This window comes from Arachis stenosperma, chromosome 10 (genome assembly GCF_014773155.1).
Source record: "Arachis stenosperma cultivar V10309 chromosome 10, arast.V10309.gnm1.PFL2, whole genome shotgun sequence".
NCBI lineage: Eukaryota > Viridiplantae > Streptophyta > Magnoliopsida > Fabales > Fabaceae > Arachis > Arachis stenosperma.
Genome location: NC_080386.1, coordinates 32,765,886 through 32,782,887, shown reverse-complemented (window position 1 = coordinate 32,782,887; position 17,002 = coordinate 32,765,886). Strand labels below are relative to the sequence as shown.

The 17,002-nt window shown below is 30.7% G+C and overlaps 1 protein-coding gene across 1 annotated transcript; it reads right to left on the bottom strand.

Annotated features, from left to right (window-relative positions):
- Positions 1 to 2,807: 2,807 nt before the first annotated feature.
- LOC130957883 (peroxisomal nicotinamide adenine dinucleotide carrier-like) lies at positions 2,808 to 8,041 on the bottom strand. The gene is made up of 11 exons (XM_057884719.1): positions 7,814 to 8,041; positions 7,629 to 7,706; positions 7,418 to 7,492; positions 6,412 to 6,542; positions 6,137 to 6,191; positions 5,889 to 6,005; positions 5,418 to 5,486; positions 5,240 to 5,347; positions 5,043 to 5,111; positions 4,038 to 4,092; positions 2,808 to 3,286 (listed from the first exon to the last, which is right to left on the bottom strand). The coding sequence occupies exons 1-11, from the start codon at positions 7,892 to 7,894 to the stop codon at positions 3,096 to 3,098; spliced, it is 1,029 nt and encodes a 342-aa protein (XP_057740702.1). The 5' UTR covers positions 7,895 to 8,041; the 3' UTR covers positions 2,808 to 3,095.
- Between the last annotated feature and the right edge of the window lie 8,961 nt (positions 8,042 to 17,002).

Sequence of the window (17,002 nt, the reverse complement as noted above, 5' to 3'; positions counted from 1 at the left end):
TATGTTACTTTCACTTGGGAGTAATAGTCCACCTCTACATGTTGAACAAATTATTCACAGAATATATCCAACAGGCTTTATTGAAAAAATGATTAAATTAAAAAAAAACTAGAAATTGATTTTTTTTTGTTAATAGAAAAAAATGGAAAAACTAAAATACTCTTTTTGGCCAGTGGTCCTAAACTCCAAATATATATCGACAATGAGAAATGGACAAATGGCAGTTTCAAAACCGAAACATGAAATTGATCTACGCCTATGATTTAATTTCTTTCATGTGATGGCACTAGATTCCAATCCATGGCGGTTAAGACTACGACATTTTTGTGCATCACGTATCATTGGCAACCGTAACAAGTGGCTTTAATTTTCTCCACCTCGTTATCTCTTGTATGGTGTAGTGTTTATCATATTGATTTCTCGGTAACTAAATTGAGGATCTATGTCTAGCTACACTCCTATGGGTGAAACTTCTCTTGTATCCGACAATAGCAGTAGTGACAATGATCATTTTGAAAATAGTACCAGTGAGCTCTCTTGGGTCGTTATAGTTTATTAATAGTCTGATATTGTGTTGCCATATGTTTTTTTTCATTCAAATGATACTAAGTACACATTCAAATTAATTAATAATATAAAATATATGTTAAAATATAAAATATATATAAAAAATAATTAAATAGCATATGTATTCATATAAATACATAATAACTTATTTTAATTGTTGATTTTAATGTACAATAATATTTTTTATTTTTTAATTAATTTAACCTTATAATTTTTTTTTCCTTTTGTCTTACACTACACATACTCACGCACAGTCTTTCTATTATTATTTATGGATTCCTAAATCTACTCCTTTGATAACTCAAATTTCTAATCGTGGTACAGTATGATGAGAGGCCAATATATTCTCTATGACTGTATTTGGAGAAGAGATAGAGATTAAAAAATAGAGATTAAGATAAAGATTAAATTAAATATATGTATTGTATTTAGTGTAAAAAATATTTAGACTGAGTTATATCTTAGTATCATGTTGGGTTTAAGATAAATATGGAGATGATGGGTAAATTTAAAATTTAACAAGTTAAATAAAAATATTTTTAAAAAAAATGTTATTAAAGTTTTAATCTATATATTTAAAAATGCATGTGTCCCCCCATTTTTTGCCTTTCTGGAGGTATTAAACGGATTAAAATTATGTGTTTCGGAATTGAAATTTTAGTTTTTGTCTCTGATCATCAAACATAATACTCAATCTCAGCTACCAAATTTCAGTCCCAATCCCAAGCTTCAGCTGTCTATAACTTTTTTTGTCAAATCTATATTTTTAATTATTTAATATTTTTTTTTGGAAAAGAAAACTATGAATTGTGGTTCTATTTCATGAGAACAAAAAGCTCACTAGCTTTGCTAGCTAGTGAATAAGTGTTCCTAACTCCTAAATTTCTATTTTGTTGCATTATGCACTCATTATTGCCTCTTCTTATAAATGAGATATTTGTTTTTAATGCAAATAGGATGTTTGTTCTTCATGCGGGATATTTGTTCTTAATACAATACTCAAGATTAGTGACGGAGAAAATGGCACAGCGTTGGGAGGGAGTTTGAATTAGAAAGAAGTGTAATTAGAGTTAAAAGGAATGGATGGTTAAAATTTCCAATGGTAAAGTTAAAAAGGTTTTTTTTTTTAATTTGAGTTGGGCTGATTTTTCTTTTAATTCTCACTGGTCTAAAAGATCTATTATTCGCGTTGTTCAGATTTTCAATAGTCTACCTAGTGAAACTATTATTATAATAGAGTTTCACATTTAAATATTATATATATTAGATAAATAACTTAAATCAAATATATAAAAAATATAATATTTATAAAATACAATAAAAATAAACAAATAAAAATATTTATACTTTATTTTATAATAAAGATAGATTTATTATTTCACATGCACACTTTAATTTATCTATAAAGTAGATAAAAATATTAACATAATTTTACTCGATTTTCTCTCTTCACTTTTATTTTAGTCCAAATAAAAGAAAAATTTTTATTTATTTTTTTCTATTTATTTTCTTTTTATCTAAACGCATAAAAAATTTACTTCTATTTTCTTTCTTTTTATTTTCATTATCTATCCAAACAAAGTGTAAAGAACAAAAAAAAATGGTAACTGTCTCATTTTAATAAATAGATTTCTTATCTAGTACTACTGTACTAGAAAGCTTGCTTGTCACAAATTCTAGTTGAAGACTTTAAGGAGTGGGACTGAGGAAGGCTAATAAATATTATCTATTTTTTCGTTTTAATTACTCTTGTAAAGTATGATCTCATATCATTTAAGTTAAGTGAGACTAAAAGAATGTGTAAAAAATATCTTATATGATATGAAATCATACATTCTAAAACAAAGAAAAAAATTATTTTTAAATTACAATCTAATTCTATTAATTTGTTCACTATATATTTCATACATCATTTGTTTTTCAAAAATTATATTAACACAATAAAACTAATTTGGACTGGCCTAATAGTCAATTCAATAAAACTTTAAAAATCTATATACAATACAAATAAAAATATGTACAAAAATATTCACTATTTTAAAAAAAAAATCAAAGCGAAAATTATTATGAATTGTTTATGGCAGTTTATCACACTGAAAACCTTCAAGCATAAAGAGGGATGAAGTTCATATTCAAAACTTGATCCCTATATTCATGCACTACCAATGCTACAAACATTCAAGAATCCATTGAAGCACAGATAAGTTTCATCCTATCATTTCAGTTACACCAATGTAAGAGTATTTGTCCTCATGACATTGCGTGCGCTCTCTCTAATCTCTATATATATAAGGACAACCAAATGCACAAGCATCATGTGCGGTTAATGCATAGTTTGAAAAAGAGCGGTGTAATGTATGACCTAAAGAAAGGGTCACACACATGCCATACACTATTTCCTATGAACTAAATAACGTTCATGAAAATATAAATCTAGAGAAAAACTCTAGTGATAGCTTTTTCATCCTAGTGAGAAGTTCTAATGATGCTAATGGTCTTCAGTCAGAGTTCTCACTCTTGATCGATCATCATTGTTTTCGCTTTACAGCGTTAGATCCATCTTTAGCTAGAAAGGATTGAACGCCCTTAACGAGTTCTTCCTTCATCATGAACAAAACAGCAGCAGCTAGAACACTTTGTACAATTTTAGTGCCCATGCCTTTGTAGAATCCATAGATCCCTTCATAATTTATCATCTTAACAATTGCATCCCATGTGCCTGAATTTCAAAGATTATGCAACTTCAGGGAGGAAAGCAAATATTTTATACATATCTACTCCTTATGAATACTAGAGATTTGGTTAAGTAATATCCCAAATTAGTCTTCAAAGAATTTTTAGTCGAACAATTTAATCCTTGACAAATTTTATTCACTAAATCAATCTCTAACCTTTTATGTTGTTAGACACAGGGGCGGAGCCACATAGTGAGGAAGGGGGCAATGACCCCCTGTAATTTTAATTTTTTACATGTAAATTATATGTAAATATCAGTTTAGTCTCCCTTAAAATTTTATTTTAATCTTATTTTATTGTGTAAATATTTTTAGTCCCTTTCTAATATTTTATCTAGTTCCGCTTCTAGTTAAACATATCAATTCTCATGTCAAACTTTGATAAGAAGTTTGATAGCTCATTTCCTATCGTTATTTAATAAAGACATACCAGTCCCTAATAATTTTTAACACTTTCGGATTAGTCCTTTCATATAGGTGAACAATCTGACGAAATTAAAGTTTGGGGACTAATTTGATGATTAAAAGTTTGGGGTATTACTAGATGTTGTTTCCTTACAACATTGGGGGACCAATTTTTTTCTATAGGAACTAAAAGCATTAAAGTTGGGGCTATGTCTCCGTTGATCTTCATACTGTCGTGTCTTCATTGACAAAACAAGATCACAGGACAAGAAACCTAACACAATTGGATTATGGCATGCATTTATAACAGAAGATTGGCATAACTCACACCTGTATAATGGTGCCTGTTGTCCCCTGTTTTATCCTGTTTAGCTTGAAGCCTTGACTGTAAGAACATACAAGTGGGAATAGAAACGAAAAAAACATTCCTTACTTATCCTGATTAATGGTGGAACCAAAACACAACTCAACCCATCACACAGCCCAAGCAAAGATACTTCAGCAGATTACTGTTTTAGTTCTTAATATTTGAACTACGTCTTAATTTCGTTCCTTGTATTGGAAACATCTTATTTTTGTCATATACGTCTTATCTCATCCTATTTTAGCGCTTTGGTCAAAATTAAAAATTTTTCTTTTAACATATCATTTCTTTGATTATCATCTTCTTTTCGGTAATGAACACAATCATAATTATAGTAGTTGTAGCAATGGTTCTAGTAATTTGAGAATAAAAAAGACAAAAAAAATGTATTTTTAGAAGAAAAAATTTTAATATTGTCTAGAAGACAAAAATAGGACGACATAAATATTTAGGACAAGAATATGACATTTAAGATATTAGAGATTAAGGGCTTGTTTGGGTGAGCTTCTAAGAAAAGATCTTTTTTCGAGTTATCTTTTTTTAAAAGATCTTATAGAGAAGTAAAAGTAATTTTATGTTTGGATATCTCATGTAAAAAGGTCTTTTTATCTATCAATTATGTTTGGGTATAACAATATAAAAGTACTTTTTTGTTTATTTATTACATGAAAAACATCTTTTTTTTAAGGAAAAAAGATCTTTTAAAAAAAGATGTAAATTACAGCTTCTCAAAAAAGATCTTTTTTTTATTTTACTAGTGCTTTTACTTTTACTACTAGAAATTTGCCAAACACGTTAAAAAATAAAAAAAGATCTTTTTTCATTGAAAAAAGATTTTTTTTTAACAAAATAATGGCGCTCAAACATGCACTAAATCAAGACTTAACTCAGACAATTAGAGGCTGCATTCTTTTTAAGGATCATATTTAGCCAATTCAAACCAAAATGTTGAGAAAGATAATAAAATATACCTTGAGAACTAGAAGAGGATAAGTTACAACAGTAGCTCCAAGCTTAGCGAAAGCTCCAAGAAGAAATATCTAGTGCCATAAGGGAATCTTAGTCTGACAAATGTTGTAAACAATCAAAAGCAAAATAAGGGAAGGAAGGTGTGAATATGATATCAGTTGGAAGTTATATACCTAGAGAAGCAAAATGAGAATAATACCTCAAATGCAGTTACCCCCTTTCTACCCTTCTTATTCCCATAAGGCCTTCTTTTCATCTTTAATAACATGGTTTCATACAGCATGAACTGAATGGAAGGGTTGCATACCTGCAATTAGTGAAAAACAATCAATAATAGTTCATGTGATGATAATGAAATAATTTATTTTCGAACGTACCATGATCAATGATGGTAACACACCATTCCAGAAACCAAGGATTCCACCTTCTTCGTAGACTTCTTGTATCTGCAAACACATATTAGTACGTTGCGTTATGGTATGGGAATCGATACGCGGTACGCCACATGTAAAATATTTATATAAAAAATATACTTATGATGTTTTCATACGCAGATAAATTGTAAATTGGTACGTATAAATTAGTACGTGACACGTCATCTAATTGGTGAAACATGTAACTATGGTATATTACACGTCGACATATGATGGTGTTTAGTCAAAACTAAAACAAAACATATTAACCCTTCAAGTGTCGGATGATCATTATTAATGTTTGAATGGTCTTTTTTCCAACAAAGTTAATCTTTCAAGGGTGATGATATACTTAACAAATCAATAATAATCACAATTGTCTCGGTCTATTTGTTCGAATATCACAAAGAGATCACTGACAAAGAATTTACCTACCACATGTTTAGTGTCATATGGAAGAGGCTTATCTGCAGGAAGAGGAACGCTTTCTTCACCACCAACAATTAACAATCCCATGTCAGGATCTTTCTTATTTGACTCTTTTCTTTGTGTCTGCATAGTAAAAAATGGTTTTCCACAAAAATTGAAAAGACAAAAACAATAATAATCAAGTTCAATGTAAGAAATCATTTCTTTCCATGATTCCTTCTCTTTAAAACAATGTTATCATGTAACTAAATTACCTGCATACGGGTGACAACAACCCATATAGGATTCGTCAAAAGCACATTAAGAGACCTACCAAAAATAAAATAAAAGAATTAAGTCATTGAGATCATATTATCTAATCATTGATTTTCACTAACATGATGTTGGAAGGTCAAATCGACAACACTTCACAAAGCATATGATTGAATTATAAGAAAATAAAGTAGAACCATTACTCATGCACTTAAATTTGCTGGGGCAAAAACAAACTATAACCATAGGGGTTCTTTTCTGGGCAGAAGAAAAGTACCCAGATAAAGCAGCAATAAAAAGAGAGGATAGCATTCCAACTGATCCATCACTGATGCCAATCTTTTTTTGTGTTAGTGCAGCTTCTTCGGCTCTGTTCCTGAATACTTGATAGAAATAATAATAAACACCCTGTACCATAAAATTTGTGAGAAACTAAACCAATATGAAATTCAAAAAAAAACATTGAACATGTTGCTATAAAAATACATGATGCAGCAATCATGGCTAGTTGGAAAACTTCCATAGTTCATTCTGAATCAAACAAATAAGTAAAGTATGTCAATAGTTATATTAAATAAGTCTCTAAAGTTTCCTTATCCATCTTAATAAAGTGTCAAAGGATAATCTTTTACCACTAACATAAGAAGAAAAATTGGAAGATGATCATTATAGGCTACCCTGTTGGCCTTCTATGAGATAAACATTTTAACACACTATTCACCAAGCAAAACTTCTGCTTATTCGAGATTGGCAAAATTACACCATATTAGTCCTTCGGCCCTTTTCTATAAGTGACTCATCATGCTATTAAGGACTAGTATAGTACATTTTTGCCTATCTCTGGGACGTAATTAATGTAATTGGGATATCAAAGACTATTTTAGTGTAAGCGGTCAATCTCCAAGATCACTTTGGAGTTTATTTTCAATCTAATTTTCCCATTCATTATCACAAAAATGAAATATATCAACAAATAGTGTGATATACATTTCCTAAACATCATCCTAATCTCCTTCCTAACTTGTAAATTAAAAAAAAAATTCTTTGTTTAGAAATTAGGAAATATCAATATTGATCAACAAAGTAAACAAATAGCAGCAATGTTTTATACACTCATTTTTTCTTGTATGCCAAACTGACACACCTCTCGACCATTAGAGGGAGTGTGAGATCACCTTAGAAAAACTTGCAGCAACATCAACAACAGTTATCATTACACAAGAAGAGGTGTCTGATACAAAAAATAAAAAATCTCCAAATATAGTAAGCTGAAATAAGCTCACCTGAGATGCAGCAGTACCAACTAGTGATGGTATCAACCCTCCATACAATCGTTCCCACCCTTCTTCCTTCACAACCTATATCAATATTTTTTTTCCCAACAATCACAAACCTCGCTTTCTTCCTTTCATAAAATAAATTATTTAGCCAAAAAAAAAAAAAAATACACTATGGCATTATGATTCAAGCTGAAATAAAGAGAGAAAAAAGGACCTGGCACATTTGGTCGAGGGTTCCAACTTTACTCTTGATTTTCTTTACATCATGGTCGGTTTGTTGGCGAGTGTTTAACTGCAGATCACACCAGAAAAAATAATTATAAAACTCAAATCTTTCACGTCTTAAGAGAAAACCCACTATTTTCACGAGAGGATCGGTTTTTGAAACCAAATTCTTACAGTTAGAAGAGGGTATGTTATGAGCTGAGAAATGATCCCTCCCCCAGCTCCGGCCAATCCATTGATCAAAGCGTCCGACATTTCTTTTCTTCTTTTCTGTTATTATTTATTTTCTCGGGAAAATGAAAATATTTCTCAGGAAAGCATGGCAACTGGTAACTAAGCAGAAAAAGAAATTAAGATTTGATAATAGAGAGTGTATAGTAATTAGTATAGTGATGGTGATTTTGCAGTTTGCACATACATGAAGGATTGTTTTCAATATGGATCAAGAGAATGGAATGGAATAAAGGCATGGAAGCACGACTTTCGGAATTTTGTGACGAAGCTTTCGTTTTGCTTGTTGTGTTTGGGAAAAAGCAAATAACGTTGACGTTGTTAACCGTTGAGGAAACAAGCTATAAGGAGTGCTCAACTGCCAAGTGCACTTTCCCAACGCATTTATTTAAAAAAATACAAATTAAGGCTGGTATTATTTTTAGCGTTTAAAAAAAAATAAATTCAATCATGAACTCATACAAATAAAATTTATTTAACAAAAATATTGAAATGTTAAATTTACTAGTGTAAGACCCGTGCTACGCGCAAACTTCTTAGATGATCAAATGTATATATTGCATTAATATTGCCTTGTTTACATGTGTTGGACCATTTTTTTATTTACATCATCCCCTGTCAAAAACATAAATAAATTCTATATACACGTTCAACTTTATTTTGCAAGTTTAATGACATACGGTTGTATTGTCCAACATATGATATTCTATAAGATCATGAATTCACATTATAAGAAATATTTTAGTTAGTAGTTGCAACTTCCTTTCTAAAAGAAATTTAGTATATTATGCGATAAAATTACATGTTATTAGAAATAAGGATTCTTTAAAGGAAGCCACTCAGATAAAAACGTCTAAAACGTCTTTTTTTAAAGATGTTTTCATATTGTGTTTTAATTGGTTTCTGTATAATTTATTCGGTGTTCCTCATCACATATTATTAAATTCCTCAAAAGATTTTCTTTCCAAAAATAATAAAAAAGATTTAATTTGGACTAAAACAAAAAAGGTAATAGATTAACTATTAGATTTTTTTAAAGATTATTTACATAAAAAAATATATCACATTTATCAATATATATATATATATATATATATATATATATATATATATATATATATATATATAAAACAAGTTCAAACCTCTTAAAATTTTTATAAATAAAAAAATAATTAATTTATATTCGTACAATATATAAAATAATTACTATATTATTATTATATTATAGATTAAGATTAACTAATTTAAAATTTTTTTATTTTTAATATAAGCATTAGAAATAAATAAAATTTTTGTAACTAAATGTAGTGTAACAAAATATATATAAGATTAATTAATTCTTAAAAAATTCTAAAAAAAATAGTTTCTTTCATTTTAGTAAAATAACTATTTATTAAAGTAGATAAATTAATTATTTTCTTCTCATATACAGTTTTTTTAAGACATAAAAGTAATTAATTAGGACATTGGTTAAGATAATTAAAGTTACTATTTCATTAAATTTTTAATTTAAAGAAAAATCCAAGTTAATTTTGGTATAGAAATTTCGAATTTGAAAACATCGATAAAAATTATGTTGAATTTTGATTTATTTGGTTCTCATTTAAATTAATCACTACATAAGTTAAAGTTCTGTTTTGAAGTTATATTTGAGCTTTAATCTGATTTTTAAAGTTTCAATTTACTTAGTTTGATTTTTTAACTTAGGTATCCGTGACTCATATTAGGGTTTTAAGTGTTCAGTTGAAAAAAATAAAGTAAAAAAAATTTCAATTGTCACATCAAATAGTCGCTAGAATGTATAATGTAGCAGTCGTTAGTCCATCTCAGCATGTCATTAACGATTTTGTAAGATAGTGACAAAAATAAGATTAGGAACCAATGTGAGTCATAACTATTAAGTTGGGAGAATAAATTGAGTAAACCGAAATTTTTGAAATTAGATTGAAACATAGTTGTTAGAACCGAACCAGTGATCGAACCGATCAAGCTACTGGTTCACTAGTTTATTGGTTCAACCGATAAATCACTGGTTGAACCGATAAAACCGGTCTCACGTAAATATAAATATAAAATAGTAAAAAACTTAAAATTAAAATTTGAAATACATATCTTCACTAACATTTTATGAAGAATCAAGTCTCAACTTCTAAAAATAACTAATATAAAAAAACCATAAAATTTTAATATTACAATAGTATCTTATTTTGACACAATAAAAAAAATAATTAATTCACAAAACCTATCATCTAACTATAATATCAATAGATTTTAACACTAACATCAAAACAAATAACCTTAATCACAATACTAGTAATAAAATAGAACAAGTAAATTAATAAATTTTTAGTGAAATTTATATTTATATTAATAATGGTATATAATTAATTTTAAAAATAGAAAAAAAAATTAAATTAAATTAGATATTTATGTATACTATATAATTAGTATTTGTCAAATATAGTACTTAGAAGTGTAATGGCTAAGTGGCAAGTAGAGGTTGCTTTTGCTCCAAGGTTCTTGGTTTAAGACCTTGTGGAGACATTTTAAAAAAATTTTCAAGCAGACCAGTTTGGTTAGACCGGTTTACACCGGTTCTTATCGGTTCACATCGGTTTTATTCCTTAAACGGTCCAAACAGTAAATCGAACTGGATCCTGGTTCGGTTCTAGTCCGGTTCACTAGTTTTCCGGTCGAACTAGCCGATCCAGTTCGGTTCTTACAACTATGGATTGAAATACGAACATAATTTCAGAGACCAATAAGTATTATCTCTTTATTAACAATTAAGTTGTTTTAATGGTAATTAAGATCTAATAATGGTTTATAATAAAAGAAGCATTCTTTTGCAACAATGAACCTATATTAGTAGTTATAAATACACAATATTTATCCGTATCTGATCTGTAATTTGAAGATATGATCTGATCTGTAAGATGATCGGATTGGATCGAATCGGATCTACACTCTAATCAGATAGAAGTAGATATGTTTAAAAAAGTAAACAAAAAAATTATTGACTTTTTTTATAAAAATAAAATTTTTTAATATTTTTATTTTATGGATATATTTGATATCTGATACAAACATAAAAAGTGCGAATATCAAATTTGATCTAATGAGTTTAGTGCGGATTGAATCGAAATTTCAGCCATATCCCATCTGTAAACACCTCTAGCAATAATAACTAAAAAATTATAATGATTATATTTTTAACTAAGAGGAAGTGCAAAAAAAAAAGTACTAAATACAAGAATATTTAATCAAATATTAAAAGAAAATTTTACTTTAAAACAGTTAGATTTTTTTTGCTATATATATATATATATATATATATATATATATATATATATGTAATAATAATAATAATAATAATATGATAATTATTTTATATATCACACAAATATAAACGTTTTTTTTCTATGATCTTAAGAAAGGTTTTGTAAGTCCCTAACCTTGTTATCGATTTTTGTAGTGTTAACCCTCATATTATCAATTTGATTCATATATAATTCGGATGATAAATTATTTGGTGACGTGCTTCCTTTTTTACTGTGATATACTTGTTTATTATTATTATTATTATTATTATTATTATTATTATTATTATTATTATTATTATTATTATTATTATTATTATGTACATTAAAAAATAACAGGCAAAATTATTGCCATAACATAATAGAAGTATGAAAGTTTATCATTCTTCTCTAATGGAGGAAACAAAATTCTTTTTAATAATTTATTTAACGTTTAGTAGAATAAAAATAAATTTTATTAGAATAAGTTTAGTACGAGTTTAATATTTTTATTCATCATAAAATATTTATAGAATTACTCGTAGATAAATTTTGAAAAAAAGAATAGATAAATTTTGAAAAAAAGAACAAAAACCATGATTTTTAATTTTATTTTTAAATAAACTTTATTTTTAGTTTTAAAATAAATTTTATTTTTATTTTTTAATAATATTAATTTTTTACCGTATATAATTATTCAATTATTTTTTAATCATATATAAATAAATTACTCTTAATAAAACTTTTTTGTGTTATTTAATTATCTTTTTTAAAAATAATTAATTATTAAAATAATTAAACTTTTCACAACAAAAATAATAAAAAAATTATGAACGAAAAAATTAACCATCCTGATAATTTTTTGTATTTTTATTCATATTTTAATTATAAACATAAATATAATTTAATTATATTATTTATGAAAGATGTAGATAAAATTTAGTTATATTACTTATATATAGTTTTATTGTATTGTATTGCTTATAAAGTTAGATTATAATTATGACAATAGAATTGTTCTTGTATTTTAATATGTGTGACTAATTGGTGGTATTAAAACATTACTCTTAATTATAAATAAGGTTTATAATTTAAAAAATCAAAGACTCAATTAGAAAGATACGAAAAAAATAATGTTAAAATATTCTAACTCTTTAAAATAAAAATATTTGAAATTCAATTAAAAATTATTTAAAATTTAAACTCAATAAAAATTTATATTCAATGTGTTTTGTATTAAATATATTTAATAACCTATTATATCATATTGGTTGAAATTAGTTTTTATAATGTTAATTTTTTAATAACACTTTATTAGAAAAAACCATCTTTTCAGAATTTTTTAAAAATAATTAATATTATATATATTTTGTTACATTACATCTTGTTATAAAAAAATTATTTATTTCTAATGCTTATATTAAAAATAAAAACAAAATTTAAATTAGTAAATTTTAGTTTATAATATAATAATAATATAGTAATTATTTTATATATTATACGAATAAAAATTAATTTTTTTTATTTATAAAAATTTTAAAAGCTTGTTTTATATATATATATATATATATATATATATATATGTATATATATATATATATATATATATTGATGAATGTGATATATTTTTTTATATAAATAATCTTTTAAAAAAAATTAATAGTTAACTTATTACCTTTTTTGTTTTAGTCCAAATTAAATGTTTTTTATTGTTTTTGGAAAGAAAATCTTTTGAAGAATTTAATAATATGTGATGAGAAACACTGAATAAATTATACAGAAACTAATTAAAACACAACATGAAAATATTTTTAAAAAAAGACGTTTTAGACGCCTTTATCTAAATGATCTCCTTCTTTAAAACGTTAATTATTAACTAATACTATGGATTCTTTTGAAACTTCCTTCAAATGAGATACTAAATTTATGCTAATTATAATTCTTCCGAAAAAACATGCAAAAATTTTTATATAGTGCATTTAGACTTTCACTTCTGCCATTAAAAAAGCACTAAAAAATAATTATTAACATAATTTTCATGACATTTTAATTTTTCTAATAAAAATATTGTTACTATGTACTATCTTAAACTCTCAAATGAACATGCAAAATTTTTTATATGCAATTCATTTAAACCTTGTGCTCCATACTTTTTTATAATAAAACACCTCAGTTGGTTTACTCATATGACTTCCTAAAAAAATAGCAAGTGTTGCCATAAATTCAATTTAAATAGTTTTAAATACATTTGATCCATTTAAACCTTAAAATTTAAAATTTTTTTACTACAATCACGTTGAATTTCATAGTCGAATTTCAATTCTACTACAAATACTACTAACTCACATAGTTAAAAACTTAATAACTATACTTTAAGTACTTTTAAATATGTGAAGTGAACAATTTTTTAGAAATCGTTCGTCTGCACTCTCACTAAGTGCACTTTTCTCTTTCTTTGCATCTCTAGTACTCTTAGTTATGCACATACGTACAGTTCCTGTATGTTCTAAATCAACAATAAGTTTCAACAACTCTCTTAGATGGAGTTTCATTCAAATTCAATGAGTGATTCCTAACAAAATGTTTGGTATCTCCTCGGTTGGTCGGGTACCGGACGGTTCGAGGGAGGTCTCGGATGGTAAGGTAGGTTCTTCGTCTTGTTCCGGTTCGCGGAGTTGGAGCTGGTGCTACCGTCTTCCCGAGCTGTGGGTGTGGCGAGGAGGTGTCACCTGCAAAGACACTCCGACGCCCAAGTCAGTGTGATCTACAAGCGGTGAGAGAGTGAAGTTGTTAGTGACGTACCTAGGGGGAGGGGTAGGTCCCTCCCCATATATACCTTGTCAGGGGTGGGTCCCGCAAGGACAGACCCACCTTCCTCGAAGTTTCCTAGTACAGCTGTAGTAGTGAGCTGTAGGGGGACGCGTGTTCGGGTCGACTTCTAGGCGCCTCATGCCCGTTTATCGGACCATCCGGGTCGGGTGGTCCGTAAATTGGGTTAGCCAGCATATCTTTGGGCTGGGCCGTAACAGTGCCCCCAACGCACCAATGATGGTCGTGAGTGTCGTTGGTGGTGCGTTCCATTCTTCCTTGCGCGTGGCCGCTTGGTTGGCTAGTCGTGAAAAGGACGCGCCTCCCGCGTGTGTGGCTTGTTCATTCGTAAAGGTAGCCTTCTGCCCCCTCGTTCTTCGCGCCGGACATTTAATGCTCATTATGGGTGATTCAAAACCCTGCGAGAAATGACCGTTCTACCCCTGCCTTTCACGCTTCTTGGAGTTGGTTTTCTTTCAGTTTCTCTTCATCTTTCACATTCCTAATTTCCCTTGCCAACACATTTTCATCATTTCCTTTCATTCCTCCCAAAGCTCTTTGCTCTGTGTCTGCTCCTACGTTGTCTATCTTCTTGAGATTTTCCCGAATTTTCCCATTTCTTCTTTGATCATCGCTCTGTTGGTAAGTTTCATTTTCCTTTCTCTTCTTTTATTCTGCCTTCGCATTTTGTGTTGTTTTTCTACACTTTACTAGCGCATGTGTACTGTGCGTTTCGTTGCATGCTTGAATAGTTTCAGTGTTAGATAGGTATTAGGGGGGTGACCATTCTAGGCTTTTGGTGTTTAGACTCCGTTTTTTATCATAGATTTAGGCTTTGCTTAACTGTAGACCTTGAGTAGGCAAAATGTAGTTTTTTGGACTTTTTCGAACTCCCGACCTTGTAGACTAACCTGAGTGGTGCCCCCACTGTAGGTATGGCCCCACGTCACGTTGCACGGGCTTCTGCCTCAAGCGCGACTTACGACTGGTATGCCTGGGTGACTTCCGACGTGAAGGATTCTCCGAACCAAATGGGTGTGGAGGAGCTGACCGAGTTTCATCAAGTCGAGTACTTGTGCGGCGGGACGAACGAGGAAGCTAACTATGATGTTTTCGTCCTCGCCCCTCATGAGCAGATATACGAACTCAACCTACACTCCCCCCCGAATCGCCGACTAGATCTGGTTCTATAAGGCAATGTTCACCCAATTGGGGGTTCGCCTTCCTTTCTCTCCTTTCCAAATGTCACTCCTAAATCGGTGTTCCGTGGCGCCGTTGCAGTTGTATTCGAACAGCTGGGCTTCCATCCGTTGTTTCGAGATGGTGTGTGAATATTTAGAGCTGCCGGTGTCCGTCGATGTATTTCTTTTCCTTTTTACCCTTACGAATCCTTCCAAAGAGGGGAAGGCTCGGAAAGGGTTTATGTCCTTCCGGTCTGTCAAGGGCCGGAGGATTTTTGGTTTGTTCAAGGACTCTTACCATGGGTTCAAGGATAAGTATTTCAAGGTACGTCCCGCCAAAGGTCGCCATCCCTTTTGGTTGTCGTTAGAAGGGCAGCGTCTCATCTCGACATATTGTAGTTTCGGCGCGGGGTCGAATGCCTTTACCAAGGTAACGTACAAAGGGATGTCTTCCGTGGATAAAAAGATTACCGACGTGTTGTTGACCGTTTTTGGGAAAAATTACGTGAACCCTCATCTACTTATGGGTGACCGATAGGTCGCTAGAAATTATATCCGTGAGTAGCTTTAACTTGTGTTTCTTGCGTTGCTACTGCTTTGATTTGTTATGCCGATTTCAGGACTAACCGGTTTCACTATTTTATTGTAGTGGGAATGTCTGCCGAAGTGACCAGCCTTGAAAATTTGTACAACACTTTTTTGTCTGGCGACAGCGACGAGGAACCGGCTGACAAGAACCAGGAGGCTCCACCCGAAAATAACGAGAATCAGGTGGTGCCTCCCCCCGATGGTGCCGAGGTGTCGGCCCAGAATGCTGATGAAACACATGTCTCTCCTACCCAGGGTGAGGTGGTGGGTACTGGCGACAACTCGATCTCTAATGTGCAATTTGAGGAGGATGATGTGAGGGTTATAAATAATCCAAAGAGGAAGAGGTCGTCTTCTAGCCCTGACGAAGCTCTTACCATTATGGAGAGGAACTTCGATGCCGGGAACTTTATAGATTATCAACTGCTTCTTGGCACGGAGGAATATTTTCATGGCTCTGACCTCCCAGGGCAGGCGAGGTGGATGTACCGTTCTCTTCTTTGCGGCGCTTCGATAGCGAGGAAGGCCAAGTTTGCCCTGTCAGGAATGCAGTCACTGCAGAGGAAACTCGAATCTTTTGCTAAAGCCAATAACAAATTCAAAGCTGAAGTTGAAACACTCCGGGAGCAGCTGTCCCAGGCAAATAAAAAGCTCGAGACTACCGAGGAGAAGGCCAAAGTTACTGAGGGAAAATTGAATACTTCTGATGCAGTTGTTTCCCGGTTAACCGAGCGGGAGCTGACTTTAGAGGGTCAACTTAACGCTGTTAAAGGTCGGGTGGTCGCATTGGAGAAAGAACGAGATGAGACCATCTCGTCGGCTAAGACTGCCCAAGACGAGGCTGCTGAGTTTAAGAAGAAGTTCAAGGAGACCGTGAAACAGAGAAAGAGCGCCATATTGATGACCGAAGAGGCTCTTAAGGCTCAGGTGAAGATTGTGGCTCCCGACTTCGACACCTCGGCGATTGGGGTCTTCAAGACCATCCGATACGGCAAAATTGTCGACATGCCGAAGAAGTGACCTCTGTAATCTTTGTGTAAATTTTATAATTTTGTGACTCTTGTAAACCTCGTCGCGTGTCTTGGTGAACTTTGTTTTTATTTGCGTTGGATTTGAACTTTAAACTGCTTTAGTAGTCGCCTGGTCGGCTTATAATTAATGTTCCTCCACTCTTACTTGGTAGCGCCTTTTGCTCTGTTTTGTTACCGTTTTGTTGGTGTTGGCTTGCCGGTTATGTTCGCTTACCGTCGCGTTGG